The sequence below is a fragment of the Mercenaria mercenaria genome, chromosome 7 (genome assembly GCF_021730395.1).
Source record: "Mercenaria mercenaria strain notata chromosome 7, MADL_Memer_1, whole genome shotgun sequence".
NCBI lineage: Eukaryota > Metazoa > Mollusca > Bivalvia > Venerida > Veneridae > Mercenaria > Mercenaria mercenaria.
Window position 1 is genome coordinate 53,087,567 of NC_069367.1, and position 18,692 is coordinate 53,106,258.

Genomic DNA, 18,692 nt, shown 5'->3' on the forward strand with positions numbered 1-18,692 from the left:
ACTAGTGATCCATGAGGACTTTATCCAGTTTCCAGAATGCCAGGAAGGAAGGACTTATTGAATGGGACCACTTATCAAGGCAGCTTACAAAAGTCAGAAATTTAAAAGCAGCCACTCGGCGACAGTAAGCTTGTCTACATTTTCCATAAAATTTCCAAAATAAATACTGGAAAAAAACATGGAAATACATATGTCATCAACACAAAATAGCGCAGCACCAGAATGAATGCGGAAGTTGTCATGAGTGGTGTGGCATTGTTCCTGTTCATTTATGGTTTACAGATTCCAAAAGTCTGGTGAGTCATGTAAAATATATTGTATTGTCATTTGATAGTAGATCGTACTGTACTGTAATTGTTTATTAATTATTTTAGTTCATTCTAAAGCCCTCAACAGACGGTAGGTTTTTGTTGTACAATACCAATTAAATTTAAGATGTACAGCCAAATGTTATCGTGTGTACGATGCTATTCCTTGATTTCGTAAATCTTTCTTGACCTACAGATTAGGACATGTTCTATTTTGTATGATTTGAGCCGCGTCATGAGAAAACCAACATATTGCCTTTCCGACCAGCATCTGCGCAGTCTTGTCCATGCTGTTCGCTATGAAACGGTTTCACTAATTGCAATAGACTTTGAAAGCAAACATCATTGATCCTGATCAGACTGCGTGGATGTACAGGCTGGTCTTGATCCATGCTGGTCGCAAAGCCACTATGTTGGTTTTCTCATGGCGTGGCTCATTTGTGTCATGCAGAATCAAATTCATGGGATATTATTTTTTATTAAGAATGGTTAAATTCTTTTCAGTACCTAATGCACTATGTTTACTAGGTAAAGCTCTGTTATTTAAATGGGAGTGGAATACTGTCTGAATGTGAAAGATGTACAATTTTAAAATTGTACATCTTTGAGATAATTAGTGTTGTACAACTAGAACTTAATATCTGTTGAGGCCTTAAGGTTCTTTTATCTTTTCTGGAGTAATGGACCAGTGTGCTTTAATATGTTTTATCATGATGATTTATGAATGAATTAATAAAGACCTAGTATACATAATTTTAAAATATTTAATTATTAGTAATCAAGTTAGTATTCTGTAACAATGCGAATTGTATTGATTGTCAATTTTCAGAACCAGATATGATTATGTCTATTTTCAGAACCAGACATGAGTAGAGTACAGTTTGAGAAATGCCTTGGTAGAACAGATACTAAGGAAATAATAAAGAGCAGGACAGACCACATTTCTCCTTCTTATAACTGGTAAAGTTGCAAGTAAGGGCGAGTACAATAATGCAGCCCCAGTGAGAGTTCGTGATGAGGTGTCAACTGTAAATGTGTGGTCGTTAAATGATGTGCAGTCAGATTGACAAGTATTTGAAGTAACATTAAGTTATAAATTACCAATTCTGAGAAAAATTTTTGCTGAGCTTTGTGCAGGATACTCTTTAAAAAATACGTGAACCAGAATTTTATATTATAAGTACAATGTCAGATGTACTCCAGACTTCACACATATGTTGATGTTTATACATATGTGGTGATTAATTTGTCAAGTGAAGAAATTTTATGAATAATGTTAGTGTTGACAAAGTCAATTACAGAGGTCGACAACATGAGTTTAGGATACAGAAAAAATCCGGTGATTCTGACGAAACAACATACATAGAAAGATTATACTAGTAAAATGAAAACTTTTAGTGTATGGAAAAGTTTTGAAACAGGTTTACCATTGACAGAAGAGACAGTATTTACAGACTGGTCTAAGTTATTTTGATTTGACTTTTACACGGTGATTCCTCCAGTAAACAGCTAGTGATCTGAGAGAATTGTGTTCATTATATCATACAGGTTTAGAGTGAATGTAAAATTAATGTGTATTTAAATCAATCAAATTTTTTCAAAATTGGAGGTTGAAACTTTACAACTGTTAAGTATTTCAGTAATCAGTTAGGATTTTTGAGTGATTTCAATAAAGTACAAATGAAAAAAAAAAAGAATCACTATCAGCAAAGATGATGTGCTATTGTAAAAGATAGAAAGAAAATTCACAAGTCTCATTAACTTGGTAAAGGGGATTTTAACAGAATTAAACTATAATTGGTGAAGGATTCTGCATGTTGTATCAAATAGCTATAATGTATTTTGTAGTTCTTTGGATGTATCTTCTATCTATCTCTTTTCAAACTAAATTTTATCTCTTAAATCTATTGAAACTGCCATCAAAATAAAAATTTCTTTAAAAAACAATATATTTAACAATTAAAAGGTATATTCAACCACAGGCAATCGGCGTGTGACTTTGACTCCTTATGAATGATGGACCCCCCACCCTGTTCTCTACAACCCAGATCCCCAACAAAATAACAGAAAAACACATTTCCAAAAAAAAAAAAATGCTATATATAAAAAAAATAAAGGTATGGTACTTTACGGCAAAACATTAAGGAAAAAATGGAATGACCTCAGTAACGATCTCACTGCGTACACAATTTTCGGTCGATTTTTGAAAATCTGGTCTTAATCAACGCATAAAGCATAAATCTTAACGGTAAACATGCACTTTGGTCACAAGGCTGCATCATTTTGATGCAGCGAGACGCTATTCTTTGACAAAATCATCTCGTGCACGATGTGACCTAACCCGTATATTTCTCGGGCCAATAGACAAGTCAATGGCAGCCACCTATTCCCTTCGTTATTTCCAAGCACAATCGTGGCAAGCCTTTAGAAACAGAAATAATTAGTCGCTTACCTATAATTACTTCGTCCAGTTTCCGTCATTAACGATGCATCCAGTCAATTTCCCAACGCTGTATTTCTCTCAAAACATCAGCTGCCATGTTTAAACCAGCTCACGTGGAGAACACACCTCCAGAATCGACCAATGGCAAAAAGGCTACGTAGTAAAAACCAGTTCCGGGTCGCCGTATAAACATGGCAGCTGATGTTTTGAGAGAAATTTCCCAACGCTGGATGCATCGTTATTGACGGAAACTGGACGAAGTAATTATAGGTAAGCGACTAATTATTTATGTTTCTAAAGGCTGGCCACGATTGTGCTTGGAAATATCGAAGGGAATAGGTGGCTGCCATTGACTTGTCTATTGGCCCGAGAAATATACGGGTTAGGTCACATCGTGTACCAGATGATTTTGTCAAAGAATAGCGTCTCGCTGCATCAAAATGATGCAGCCTTGTGACCAAAGTGCATGTTTACCGTTAAGATTTATGCTTTATGCGTTGATTAAGACCAGATTTTCAAAAATCGACCGAAAATTGTGTACGCAGTGAGATCGTTACTGAGGCCATTCCATTTTTTCCTTAATGTTTTGCCGTAAAGTACCATACCTTTATTTTTTTATATATAGCATTTTTTTTTTTTTTTTTTTTGGAAATGTGTTTTTCTGTTATTATGTTGGGGATCTGGGGTGTAGAGAACAGGGTGGGGGGTCCATCATTCATAAGGGGTCAAAGTCACACGCCGATTGCCTGTGTATTCAACAAGCCAGTACTTTGTTACTAATCTTAGTCAGTGGAATTTATTTTTAGAATTGTCCTATTTTTTTTATTCAGTTTCTGGATCCCCATTTATTAGTTACTGTACACATTTTGGGATTCCAGCAAATTTCCACATCCTCATTACAAGGTAGTACTGATTTTTCATTGGTCCTGTGGTTAACTAATTTTAGCATAAAGTAAAACTGTTCTATTTATAGATTTTCAGAAAATCTGTTTGAGTATTTATAATATATTGTCCGTAAGTACTAATCCCCAACGATAACAAGGTTTCCGCCGAAACGCAAGGACGATTCTATTTCATGATAACCGATGAAATACCAACCCATAATGCTTACACATTACCTTCTAAGTAAATATTAGTATTTCTTTCATCTTAAATATACTATGATTACATGGAAACATAGCTCAGTCGGGTAAAACGCAGATAACAATTGAACATAAGCAAATCATTTTGTGGGTTCGAATCTTCGTGATTTTTTTTTTTTTCAATTTTTGTCTTTTTGTGTTTTTTTGTTTTTTTTCGTTTTCATTTTTACTTCCGTATTTTTGTTTCTTTCTTTGATGATTTGTATTAATAAACTTTGATAATGTGACAAATGACCTCAATACAATCGACGCTGTTAATTTTCCAAAACAAGTAACTAATAATTGCTTTGCAATATAGCTCCAAGATAATTTCATGATGGTTTATCTTTGAACACCTCTGGACTTATTGGACTCAACTACCACATTATGAAAGTTTATTAGTATCTGTATGTATGCCTTTATATAACACAACAGTATGTTTATTATTTGCATGGCTTAAATGCATGCATTTAGTCAACATCATCTTTAATATAATGCTAAACTTTTCTGATCTGCCATATCGGCTTAAGATACTTCTCTGTTGTGTCATAGTTTATGAAGCAATCTACATGTTTATAGAAATAAAAATCGATGCTGAGTTTCGAACCCACACGGCAAAAGATCTGTTTAACATGGACTGTATGCTTTACCACTGAGCTAATTTCCAATTGGTACAAAATCTAGAAATATTTAGACTGTAACATGTTAGAAAAATGTTGAATTCCCTATGTTCCATTTTAATCTATTTATAGTCATGTTTGTAAATATCAAGTTATCGTTGGGGCATAGTATTGACCTGGCACTCATGAATATTCCGTATGTTTCTGTAAATTAATTTTCGGTGTCCGAACCCAAACAACGATATAACTATTGAAAAGCCAATTATATACCGTCATATATCATGTGCAGATATAGCTGTGCGGACAAAGCGTTTTGCCAGTAAACTCAGGGTTGAGTGTTCGAGCCCTCTGTCTGCCCAAATTGTCTTTTTTTTATTTTATCTGTACAAGACGGAAACTTGTCACACTTACCATGATTCATCAACGAAATACTCTACTGCTGATTACCGTACGTTCTTCTACATACATAAAACAGTTATATAAAATGTCGTTTAAAATCTTCAGGACCGGACAAGCATTCACTCATTCATTCAACGGTCAATTCAAGTATTTTTTTATCGATACAAAATGCAATGTTTCATGAAAAAATATATAATCATAGATTCAAATACAAACACAAGGAATCATATTTCAAAAAATGGTTAGAAAAGAATTCGAACTCATGGTAACGTGTTTCCAAGTCGGAGAGCTTACCACTACACCACTGTGCCGTTGGTTCTCTAAATTGATTATTTTGATAAATCTAGATATTTTCAGGATACGAATATCACGTAAAATAACGAAAACACCCGAAAATATGGGCGAAGATTAATGAGTGCCAGGTCAATAGTTACGGACAATACCCAGTATACAAATTCATGACATGTACTTTTATTTGATTTGAACATTACTGTTTAATATTATCCTGAACAAATTACAGGTTTTCTTTCCTTTATATTAGAGAATTTTGGTAAATTTCATTGATGAAAGGTCCAAGGTACTTTTCTCAAATAGTCAATTAATAGAAATTTTCAAATATAATGTCTTGTGCAGTGAATTAAAAAGAAATTTATTTATTTCAGTACTAGTCAGTTCTGAACTTGGAAGATACTTTGATAGGTTTTTGGTCTACTACACACTTTATATATTTCTATGGCCTGATTAGAAGTAGCCTGTTGGTTTAATTCAGTAACTTACTATAGGAAGAATTATTTAGCTCAACACAACTTCTGGACATAATTTAAGGTAATTTATTATCATATATGATATAAGATAATTTTCATTGAGAGTCCTACATACCAGAACATTTTTGAGTGACAATTAGAAATATTTTAGATTACTTGGGGTGGTTCACTACCTGTTAGAAATATTTAAGGTGGTTAACTATCTGTTAGAAAATGATAATACGGTACGGTACTGGGACTTGTTTTTGTAGGCAATTATCACAATATGAAATTTTATAGGTGCTGAATTGAAGGTCATTTCCTCCATGGTTATTGTCGTGGTGTTTATAACTCCCCCGCCACAAGTGGTGGGGTTTATAGGAATGGTCTCTGTCCATCCTTCCCTACTTCCGTCCTTCCATCTCCCGTCCTTCCGTAACATTTTGTGTCCACTCTGTATCTCCTAAACGGTAAACCCCTTGAACATGTTGAAGGATTTTCATAAAACTTGGTTCAAATGATCACCTCATCAAGACAATGTGCAGAAGCCATGAGTCACCCATGTCGGTTCAAGGTCAAGGTCACAACTCAAAGCCTTCAATTTTATGTCTGCTCTGTATCTCCTAAACCCCTTCAAGTGTGCTGTTAACAGACAGCTTTTGTGATATATCAGGAGCACATAATTCCGGACAAGCTGGTCTAATCATACCCAAAATCGAGTTATTCCAAGAGCTTGTGCTCGTATACATTGCCATTAAATCTGATCAAAATTGTTATGAAAATGTTCAAACTAGAGCGTTAAAATTGTCAAATATTGTAACTTTTTATATAACAGGGACAGATAACTCTGGACTTGCTAGTCTGAAAATGCTTGAAATCTAGGTCTTGCAAGACCCATTGGCCGTACACATTATCTATTTTAGACAAGTTTCTAAGTTTATTCGAGATTTCTTTAAATAAAAATGATACAGTTGTAAAAAATTGGTAAATATTGCTATTTTTTACTATATCATGGGCACATTACTCTTGATATACTGGTCGGATCATCCCCATAATAAAACACATTCCAGATTATGTAGCCATACATATTGTTTTTATACTTCGGTGAAGATTGTTATAGTAATATTCATGCTGGAGTGTTAACAATGCTATACAATTCATACTTAACTTTAAAAAAGTGGGTGGGGTAATATTACATCTGTTTTTTTATGATGAAATGTCGATGTAAATGGTTTGGAACTATTTTGTTATTTAAAACTATGTTTTGCACACATGTTCATATTGTTTAGGTGTTTTTTTTTTCATGAAAATATTTGTTGCTATAGCTTATTTGCAAGCAAACCCAAATATTCTAAAATTTTGGTACTTTCATGATAAAATACAGAATATCTCTCTTATATGTTCGGTGACCCCCAATTTTTTTACCCTTATTTTGAAGCAATTTTGAGACACAATATATACAAAAAGTATTTCAAAAGTCTTAATTGTAGAAATAATGTTATGCTATCTTTAGACTGATACAAGTACTGGTCCCATTGGAAAAAAGTGGGTGGGGTAATTATATTGCCTTGTGAAAATGAGTAACAGTATTATGTGAAAATCATTAAAATTTCATACTGACTTCATAGCATATTCAAACTGAATTGTTAGAAATACAATTATTTTACAACTGATAAATATAGTTTGTGTTTTGAAATGTACCCTCAATTTTTCCAGGTTTTTCAAATTTCACTTTTGTCTTGACAGTGTGTGTAGAAAATGGCCGATATAATGAAAAGGAGTTCGGTGACCTACCGTTTTTTTGCTTTTATATGAAATAGATACTAAAGATCTTCAAACATGCAAAGTATGAAAAAATTCTTAATTGTAGAACAAATTGGCCTGAAATGTATCCAACATCCTTAAGTGATGATTTTCTGTTAGAAATAATTCAGTGTTAATATATAACAGAGACATACAATGCAGATTTGGGAAAAGAAAAAGCCTAAAAGACATTGAACATAATACAGTTAGATGAAATGAATATGAGTATGCATATATAAATCCCCTCAGAAATTTGTGCAAAATCCCCTAAAAACCGGAATCCTCTGAAAACCGGACTTTTGACTTGGTCCGGTTTTCGGAGTTTCTACTGTATTTGTGACGTCAGAAAAATGGATTGTTGTATATTAACACACAATCTTCAGCCTTCTTTCTTTAATAGGAAAAGGAATTGGGTCTTGTTAGAATTGGTTGTAGTGATTCTCACTACTTGAATAATGTAAAAGCTATAGTTTAGAAACTGTGTAGATCTACATTTAATTATCATACTTGCATTTTAACAGAACTATAATGATATGTTTTGGCTTTGACAAGTAAATATCTTTGTTACATTGTGTTCATGTCTACATTTCTTGAACTTAAAAAGAGCTTTTAATACTAGTTACGCATAAGAAGGGGACTCTGTAGCCCAGAAACCAGAACTTTTGTGTGCGTATTGCTTATAGTTAAGCGTTAGAACACACACAGAGGCTGTGCTCTTGTATAGTATCCCTTTATTATTACATTAAGTCAATATAAGAACTTCGTTAATCCATATATTTATATTGTAGATCATTAAACACGTTCTTGTGTGGAATCATTTGTTTGGTGTTTAAAGTCGCTGATTTTGAACAAACTGACTTTCAGCGTTGAAGACTTAATCTTGAGGTAATAATAAGAGGAAGCCATCACGTCTGCTTATTTTAATATTATATCTATTGTACGTCTAAACATGTTTCTTTTTAAACTGTTTTGTTTAGATTCATTTTGTCATTTCTCCAGGTTGCAATGGGACTTGGATTTTCTATCTTTACGGCTGCAATGTTGCCAATGGTTTCATTTATAATAGCCTTCAATCGTCTCGGAACTGCTTACGGCATGTACGTACAATTTGTAGGATACTAAAATTGTTTTAAATAAATATACATGTAAACTGTATTTGATGTGTGTTGTTTTAACTGTAATGCATATTATTCCCTGCATGAAAGATGCTCTATTAGTTCTTAATATCAGTTGGCTCTTATTTTGTTAAGCGTTTTATTAAACAGCTTTATTCAACATACCGTCCATTTTCAAATACATTTAATTGATTTTTAAGTAATGTGTAAGTCATACTATACCGTATAGCGTTAACGGACGTCCAACGTATAACACAATTTTCAATCCGTTCGTGTCCGTTCGCATGCGTTTCATTTCCGTTTCTTATGCGGCGCCTGCGCTCCTTGTCCGGCGAAGTCCGTTCCATCCGGTGGAAGGCTTTGAGCATGTTCAAAATTTGGAACGTACACCACCGGACAAAGTTGTCCGCTAGATGTACTGTAGCAATGCGCTGATATGCGTTTTGTTCGTTACTCGTACGTTCCTTATTCTGTACTTGTCCGGTTCGCATCCGTTTTTGTCCGGTTGACCTGATTCACGGCCGGACTACTACCGGACATGCAACGGATGTAACGTATGTCCAACGGACGATAACTGTCAATACATTCGTCAAACGTTCGAAGAACGTTTTGTCAGTTTCTCATGCGTTGCGCTTATATTTTACGCGGTACAAGTCCGTTACTAGTACGGTCAATTGAACGTTGTTCGTTCTGTATATGTGCGTTGATCTTGCGGCCATTGTCCGTTTTATGCGCCCCATACACCGATCGCGAGAGCACCGAGCAGCAGTGGGGGTGCCTTCCGTCACCGGATAACTTTCTGGCGCAATTTTTCTATACGTTGGGCGTCCGTTAACGCTATACGGTGTAGTGTGACTAACCCACAAAGAATGAAACTATAAATCTAATACAACTTGTTTTTCTACTTGTACCCATAAGATTACCATTAAGTAATACTGTGACTGACATGTAATATGATAATGCTATTCATTCCATAAACGGCTTTATCTTATTTCTATAATTTTTTTTTATCTTTAGAATGAACGCAATGATTGCCGTTTGTCAAGCTGGGACGGCATATTTTGCAGGTTATTTAGCAGATAATAACGGATATCTTGTCTTAGAGGTATTTTTCACCGCTTGTATGGCAGGTAGGCATATAAACATGGCATAACATGTTAATTTTTTGATAGAAAATGCTAATTCTGCAATTAAATGCCTGAATTTTGTCATTCTTTGTAGATTTTAACAACTACTGTTTACATTATATTGACAGTACATCTAGACGGGTTATATGGACAAGCTAAATGTACATAATAGGCAACAATCAATTAGATCATTTTTGCAACTGATGGACAAATATATCGGCATCATGCATGCGTTGGTAATAAATAAATATTTTTGTTTTGCATTTTTAATGTTTCTCGGATAGTACTAATGTACCTGTTTGAAAAGCAATCCTGTCAAGATGGTTTTCGCATTAAAACGAAAAATGTGTTTGTATTATTACAAAATGCATTTAACTCGGAAATATGATTTATCTCTTATCTTAAATATCTCTTACTACAAAGTGCTTTACTATATTCATGACAGGATCACTTATACTTGGAAGTCTGCTGTATATCACTGACCAGGCAAAAGGTATCATTTCATTTTATTCTCATAAAATGATCAATGTAAATAGCAATTAAAACATTGTCAGTATACCTTTATTCTTTTATTCTAAACATATATATGACTTGTGTTTCAACGATACAACATTATTATTTGCATAGTCCCGAATTCGTAATAGTAAATAATAATGTAATAACTATGTTATCATTATTATATAATAGATAATAATCAATTTAATATTATGAATACACACGTTCAAAACATAGGCGTACATATGCTATAAAGAACATTCAATACCTACAATTACTTATAAACAAGTAAATTTATTTTCAATTTAGGAGGTGAAGTAAATCTCAGTTCTACAGAGAGAAGGAATCGGGCAAATCTGAAGCAAGAAGGGAAGGAATTGGGCAGAGTTGGAGTAGAGGTGTGGAATTAGTTAATTTGTTCCTGCTAATTGCTACGTTGCAATAAGATTTTGGAAATAGATGCATCACTTTATTAACCTGAATGTCCATACAACCTGAACGTGCTCGGATCAGAATGTTCATACATATCATTTAGCGCATGGTCAGTGTTGTACATTAAGGTAATGAGTGTGTCACATTATGTACAAGTCGAAAGATTTCCTGCGGCCAGAAGTTATACAGACCAGAAATTGTTATGGATGTATTTTTGACCACTCAGCCTTAATATCGTGCTTGCTTCTATCACGCCATTACGCTTTAAAGTAGGAAATATTACTGTATTCTACATGTTTAACAAGTAAATCTATGAAATATGTAATTTCTTAAATCTGAAAGTTATTGTTTTGAGCAAAAATAACTATAATTCCCTTTCATGGATAACATAACATTTAGCTCAACTGATCACATTACTTGACTACTGAGATACTTTACTAGAGCTATCACAAATGTAATCCATGCCTTCTCGTGGACTTCGTTGACATACACAAGAAAACAACACAAGACCATAATCCAGGAGAAATTAAAGAACAAATCACAAACAATCCCTTATGCACAACTAGGTATCAATATTGATCATTGCTTGCTGAAAGTTTGAATAAATTATATGAAATAATGAATGAGGAATTCAGGTCACACTCATTTCTCTATATATCAAGTAGAGTGCCAGATATATTGCAAAAAAAAACGGCGTTCCATAAATGCGATAAGCCAATTGCATATCGGTAAAAAAATCACATGAAATCACCCAGTCCCCATGTGCTACACTACGTGTTGCTTTTCAATATACCTGAATGCCGCAGGTAATAATACAGAATTAAACCGTAAACCGACATGTATAAGTAAAACAGTTTTGATTATTATCAATTGTAGTTATTAGTTTAATAAAAAAAAAACAGCGTGATGAAGCCTTAGCCCAAGTCTTTAAAATGAATTAAGATGTCGCGGGTTCGATAATCTGGCCCGGTGCACTCTTGATGATTTGACTGACATCAATTGTGTTTGAAGTTAATCGCGTCCGCCTGTCTTCCATGTTCAGAAGTATTAAGTTGAAACAAGTAAGTACTGGCGCAAAATAAGGGTATCTGGCTGTCGTCGCATTACCGTTACACTTGACAAATGTAGCGTTCAGCATACGGATCTTTGGTTGAATATATCCCCTAAACAGAACCTGCTTGCTCCAAGGCATCAGACTGGGAGTGTCTTCAAAACAGGGTTTTTTAAGCTTGATTTTATTTTTTAATGACAAAATTTCTTATGTTTACTATTTATATTTTTTCTTTATTTTCAAGTGGTCTTCCTGTAATAACCTTTTTAACGAAGCAAATGAAACCTAAATCAGTTAAACAGTCAGAATTTTCGGTTAGTTCATTAGACAGAGCAAAAGACAATGAACAGAAAGATCGCATAATCGATGCCCGGGCGCTGTAAAATTTGACAGTGTGGCATTCGCTCTCCGACTCTGTGTTATACAGTTACATAGATAGAACAATGGTTTGTTAATTGACCTCCATTGTAAAACGGAAAAAAATGTGTTAAAGTCAGTAAAATATAAATCGGTTAAAAAGGTATGAAATATTTATGCTTTCTACATCTTCCAACAGGGCATATGTTACTCGATCTGTTTTCATCGGGTCAAATTTAGTAGGAACCGGCAACTATATTAAATTTATTTTGATACACTTTAGGATTTTGCCACTGGAATAGAGAAGTTATTAAAATGTGACAATGAAAAAATGATATTGTAAATAAAAGAAATACAAGGCAGTTCATGAAATGCTTACATAAAGGAATTAGGAGCTGAAAACTAAATAATTTTTTTATTATTTCAAAAGATAGCATTTTTAGGTAAATAGGAAAAATGTATAAAGAACTCATCCCTATCCTATTCTGCAGTAAATAATTAACGACTGCTAGAGATTTCCAGCGAGCACTGATTGGCTGAGTCTTTAGCTGTGTCCAAGTCACGCTGTCTATATTTAGAATATACTACTGTAGACGAAAAATAAATCATCATGAGCGCATGTAAGACAAGGGACGTAACATAGTCCAAGGGCATATTTTGTGACTGTCTCTTGTTTGTTAGAACAGTCTATAATTTTCGTGATTTTTTTACTTTATTGTCAAACTATGGGCCTTTCATTAGAAGATATATAATACAATTTGTCGAAATGTTTGGGTTACAGAAAATCTTTTGCATTGATTGTTTGAAAATGTGAAAAATATTGGCAGTGGCTACGATTACGGTACCGTAATCCTAGCCTCCGATTCTAGGATTTAAGTATTTAAGAGGCATCAAATGAATATTAGGACATGCATAAATGATGTTGTAAACTTACTTATTTCACTTAAATATGAGGGTCAAAGTTAGATATTAAATAAATATTTATACCTTAAGTTTTATGAGTTGATTTTGCTTGTCACTTGAGTTTTCCGCGAAGAAACAGGGGAAATCAACACCCACATACATACGTTTTTCTTTCCAAAACCATACTAAATATATATTTTTTTTTTTGAAAATCGGCAGACAAACGGCGAATTATATTGTTAATAATAGCTTAAAAGGATTCTAAAAATATTCTATACCTTTAATATAGATTTTTCCTGTCACTTTAGATTTCTGCGCATAGAATCGGGCGAAATCAACACCCGTATATGTTTTTGTATTTCGTTTTCGCTATTCTAAGTGAAAAAACAATATACCCCTCCTTCTTCGAAAGGGGTCATAATAAGTAAGTTTACAACATCAATTATGCATATCTTAAGACATATTTGATGCCTTTAAATACTTCCGTAATCCTACCCTATCATCATTGGGTTGTGTAGGAATACGGAACTTCCGTAATCCTAGAATCGGAGGCTAGGATTACGGTACCGTAATCGTAGTCACTGCCAAGATATTTGCCGTCGTAGATTTCCGTTCTTATTCGTGAGGATGCTGGCGCATGGGTTTCAGAACGAGACTCAGCGTGTGTTTTGTGAACAAAGAAAAAAGAATAAGATGGTAAGAGGGTTTTGGGGTAACTTTCATTAAGGATGCGGCGTTTTTCAGCCTTTCAACGGCATGCAAAACACCGCAATAGCAGTTATAGCTTTATTAGCCTTTTTTTCTTCAATCCAATCTTCAAAATATTAGCTGACAGCTTTCCGGCGACTTGATTTTATTTGTATTATATAATGTTACCTGGGAATGTGTCATAGGGTAAATCCATAACAATGTTATTACATAATTATATGTTTTGTATACTTTAATGTAACATAAATATATATATTACTATTCATAATAACAATACATAGCAATCAAATAGTAAATCTGAACACCAATTATACAGACCGTAGGCAGAGTAGTTCTAGGTCTATCAGTTTGTTATCAATATTTGCTTCCCTTACACCATCTAAAATACTGATTTTCCCCGCACGAGATATTAACCGATTGATATCCGTCGTAATTGTTTCAAAATGTAAACAAGCCAATTTTGTGCTGTAAACTATAAATAAATCTAAAGGTAATCATGTTTATATGAAACTTGAACATGTATTGTTTGTCATGCATTGCTTTTGACATGAATGTGTATTGTTAAACCCCTATTTTGACGTTTTATTTATATCGTTTTGTTTATATCCTGTATTACCGGAGCGTATCTGTCCATGACAGTTTACTCAAAATCTGTCGACCCATGTTGTTATCACTACCACTGAGCAGCCCGGCGACAAATGCGTTTTCTTCTAATAAAATTACTTTTTGATTGACTCGTGAACTTCTAATAAATGCATAATTCAAAAAGATGAGTTATTGAAAAGATATATATCAACAATATTGCGGAATTTGGTAAAGTGCATAGTAGTGTCTTGTTGTCGCAAACGGTACGATGCGAGACCTAACATTACGAAAATCAAAATGTCGTACGCCGTACCTTACATTCACGCCATGCGCACTAACTCCGTACCATATCGGCATTTTTGTAAAGGAAAAATTGTAGAACTTGAACCTATCCAGATCGTCGTCGTTTTATCACGAGCGGGGGACCACAAAGTATAGTTTAAAATACGTCCCGATTATGATATTGTAGTTTAATATGCTTTTATTTAAGTATTTCAAGTTCGTACAGTCAGTGCAATGTTGTACGGTAGTACAGAGGTGACATAGATATGTTTTATATTATTACGTGCACATGTATTAGTTATTACGTTCGCACGTACTTGTATAAAAAACATCAGCGGACATATAATGCGCACGTACTAATATAAAAAACATCTTCGCACGTATAAAGTAATACCTGCGCACGTAACAACTATTACGTGCACAAGTGAAAGTTATACGTGCGCAAATATTTTCATACCAATACGTGCACAGATATTTTTCAAACTTATAATGTGTGGTAATGTTTTTTTATACCAGTCCGTACGCAGATGTTTTTAAACTAATACTTGTACACGTATTAGGTATTACATGCCCCCATAATAAGTTATACGTGCGCACGTATTAGTATTAAAACACCTATTATTTCACCTGTGTCTTGAAAGAATTATTTTCCGCAAATAGATACGTACAGTGTCTAAATCTTTTTTTTCAAGCACATATGTTTAGATAAAATTGCATTTCGTCCGCTTAAGGTAGCATGAGTCAGCCAAAATTTTTCAACGGACTGTTATGAACTTTTTACAGATAAAATTTGACGATATTTCCGACAGTGTTGAATTTTTTAATCCTCTATTTTCTCCATTTTGCTTAAAACATGACAACTAACGACTAACGTAGCAGCTATTTTTCTTCAGTCTTTTTATCTGTTTAGCATCAAATTGTTGTCGTGCTACCCTCTCAGTTCGTAAACAAAATAATAATGACGCTAATTATTCGCTGAGCCACTGAGCCCTAACTTAAAAAGTCAATAAAACTCGTATTTTTGAAATGTTGTCTCATTAAAACACCATAACAATTTATGTTTCATTGTTTGTTTGACTGGGTTTTAAGTTTTCTTCAACGTTATTTCAAGTACTTAAAGGTGGTTAATTAACCTAATCCTAATCTGTGTTTGTGAATTCTCAGATACTTAGTACACAGCATGTAGCTAAAAACTTCTCAAAATGACTTGAAGGTGGAAGAAGAATTACATAAGACACACTGTAATCTGCCAAATCATTAAGGAGAACATACACCGTTCTCGGGTATCGAAGTCAAGGTTTTCTTGATGCAAAGTATTGTACTCAACCTTCTGAAGTAGGCAGGTGGGCTTACAAAACACACTGTAGTAGCATATACTTGAACTACAGAACAAGGTAGCAGTTCAAACATTCTCCCATTTTTATAAAAAGAGCATCATTATGTGTATGATTCCACTTCCTTATCGCGATAACTGCTGAGAACTTAATAATTGCTGGGAAGAAATAATGTGACTTTTATATAAATGCATTGTATATATGTCTCATACAAAGCACGAACGAAGGTTGGTTTTCAGGTCTGATGAGTATTCGCTCGTACGATTAATTTGATACCCACAGAAAGAATAGAATTCATACGGTTATTATTGTTATTCGTAATAATTAAGTTGATAGTTGTATTGCCAACCAGTACTTTAACTGTCTCAGCCTCTAAAACTGTTTCAAGTCACCAATGCTCTCCGCTTGAAGCACACATCTGTACTGTTCAAATGATATCATACATAAATTAGGGAACAAAATTGAACCAAATGAATAGTTCACGTACATTGTTGCAGAACGGAATATCTAAATGATGATTTTCTGAACCAATTTAGGACTTAATGGATTCGTTCGCAGTTTTCTTACTTTGGTAATTTCCTAGCGTCAGTTTGTTTTGATTTGTTTAAAATAACACCATCACCATTTCGGTCATTTACCAATTTCCATGATTAAATGGTGGGGAAAAGTCCACCGATCCTCCTCTAGCAAACTGTTAGCTTTCTAGCAGGAATAGAGGTAGCAAGTATTCCAATCTGACTAAAGTTCTCGATCTTCCTAAAAGTTAGATCTGAAGACAGCCAATTAAAACTTACTTTCTGTATAATCGGATTTCCAATATTGCTTTTTTTATTTCCACCAATCTATTTCTATTAAAACTAATCAGACGACTTGTTCCAACTAGTGTTTGGCTAAAAGGGACTGGACTCAAATTTTGGCTAAAATATTTTTTCTTTAGACTGAATAAAAGTTTTGTCATATTATGAACATAAAAACGTGAAATTGTGTTTTCTAAAATTATCTTTAGAAAAAGTGAAATCAAGAGAAAATCACGCCTGAGGCGGGAATCGAACACGAGCAGCTGCGGCAATAAATATTACCCTGCGTACTTGACCAATACACCATAGAAGAACATGTAGTTATCGATGATTGAATATAAAGCTTTATAATTAATGCAGTTTGCCTCCGGTATCATTTACACACGCTTTTCAATTATGAGTGGAAAAATAGGAAACACAACTAATTCTCGTGCGTTTATATAAGCTTACTTATTAGAATTATAAACCCGTACGTGATAATCACATATCGAAAACTGGAATCTCAGGTTAAATATACATTTTTCTATAAACTGTTACTTTCACTTTCAAAATGTTGAAAGCAAGGCTCTAATTAGTGAAGGAGTGCTCAATAGCCTGTCCTCAGATCGAAGGTGCGTAACATTAATTGGAGATGATTTTAATCAGATTGCAAGTATTCCTGCATTGTGTCGATCCCTCCGCGGTAAGGGGCAAAGGCAACAGAGGCCAATATAGAAAAACATGTCTCACTAACTGTTACGTGTAACAAATATTGCTTACGTACTTTTTGACTGTTGTATGTATCGTTTGATTAAAACGGCACGTGAAGTACAAATTAACATTCAACTTTATAGTGTTCTGTTAACGTGTATGTTTCGTAGGAGGGGCGGGTAGGGGTTTAAAGTACACCATCAAAGCTTAAGTCATGTAATTTTCTAGGTTCATAGTAAAGAGAGAAAGAGAGAGAGATAGATAGATAGAGAGAGATACGAGGTACCTCTATATGCATTGTTTCGGGCAAGGACGGGTACTTAACGTCATTTAGCAGGCAAGCTGGAAATTCTTCTCACATGGCGATCGGTGCAGGGTTCCAACCCACAGAGATGTTTCCAGTGATTGTATTCAGCGACCTTAACCACTCAGTCAAGGAGAATCATGTAATATTCAGATGGAAATTTCCTTCTGCCTGCTTTCCTGTTACCTGTACCATACATATATAAACACTGTATTATAACGGTTTTCTTTTTTCCTTTCAGTAAAGCGGTAAAGATAGAGGACGCACCTTTGACAGCGGCTGGACGGGTTATATGAGACTAAAAGACAGAATTTAAAATTTGATATAAAACAAAAGCAGTGCATCTGGAAGCAAAGTGTAGTAATGTGATATGTGTATATATGGAATATTACACTAATGTCACGTGCACTTGAGGGTGATAGTAATAGTGTGAACATGAATGGAATATCATCTGAGACAATAAAACACAAATGAACACACATGTTGTCGGTTAATCAAAGTGGATTAGTTCTTTTCGATAATAATAAGGAAAGAAAACCATGTAAAACATTTCATGCTTTTGAATTATGAGTTGATAAGGTATCCTAGTGTACATTTTTATTTCATTGAGAATGATTTATTTGTCTACACTTTTTCTAAACTGATTCATTTATGAAATAAATTATAAAATACAAATTATAGGCATGCTTTTGCACTACTTAAAACTTTATTTCAAAATAGAACATTTATTGTCTATTGTCTGCTTTGCTGAGCAAAAGCTCCACAGTATTTTGCGCACAACCACATTATTTTCATTTATTCAGAGAATAACTCTATGTGGGTATACAAATATGCTCTCATTCACAAGACATAAACTATTCTTTGTTTAACTTCTATGTTACAACCGGGATTTATGTTAACATTTATTCCTGTCTGGTTTTGTTAAATTACCATGTGGCCTTTTTCCAAATCGTATGTTGATTAGAACAAATAATACTTGAACCTAATATTTCAAAGTTTTAATTTTCTCCGCGCATTTAAAAAAAAAACTACACATTCTTTGGGCTGATAGCAAACTCCATTATTCAAATTAGTT

General features: G+C 34.0%; 1 protein-coding gene across 2 annotated transcripts in view; it reads left to right on the forward strand.

Moving 5' to 3' along the window:
• The window catches only part of LOC123554149 (major facilitator superfamily domain-containing protein 1-like), a 31,662-nt gene extending 13,459 nt beyond the window's left edge, over positions 1 to 18,203 (forward strand). For both annotated transcript variants that reach the window (XM_053548405.1, XM_053548406.1), the window contains exons 9-13: positions 8,437 to 8,534; positions 9,570 to 9,682; positions 10,125 to 10,172; positions 10,484 to 10,572; positions 17,859 to 18,203. In XM_053548405.1, coding sequence (XP_053404380.1) covers positions 8,437 to 8,534; positions 9,570 to 9,682; positions 10,125 to 10,172; positions 10,484 to 10,572; positions 17,859 to 17,861 — 351 coding nt within the window. In that variant the 3' untranslated portion in view covers positions 17,862 to 18,203. The remainder of the gene's footprint in view (positions 1 to 8,436; positions 8,535 to 9,569; positions 9,683 to 10,124; positions 10,173 to 10,483; positions 10,573 to 17,858) is intronic.
• The last annotated feature ends 489 nt before the right edge of the window (positions 18,204 to 18,692 follow it).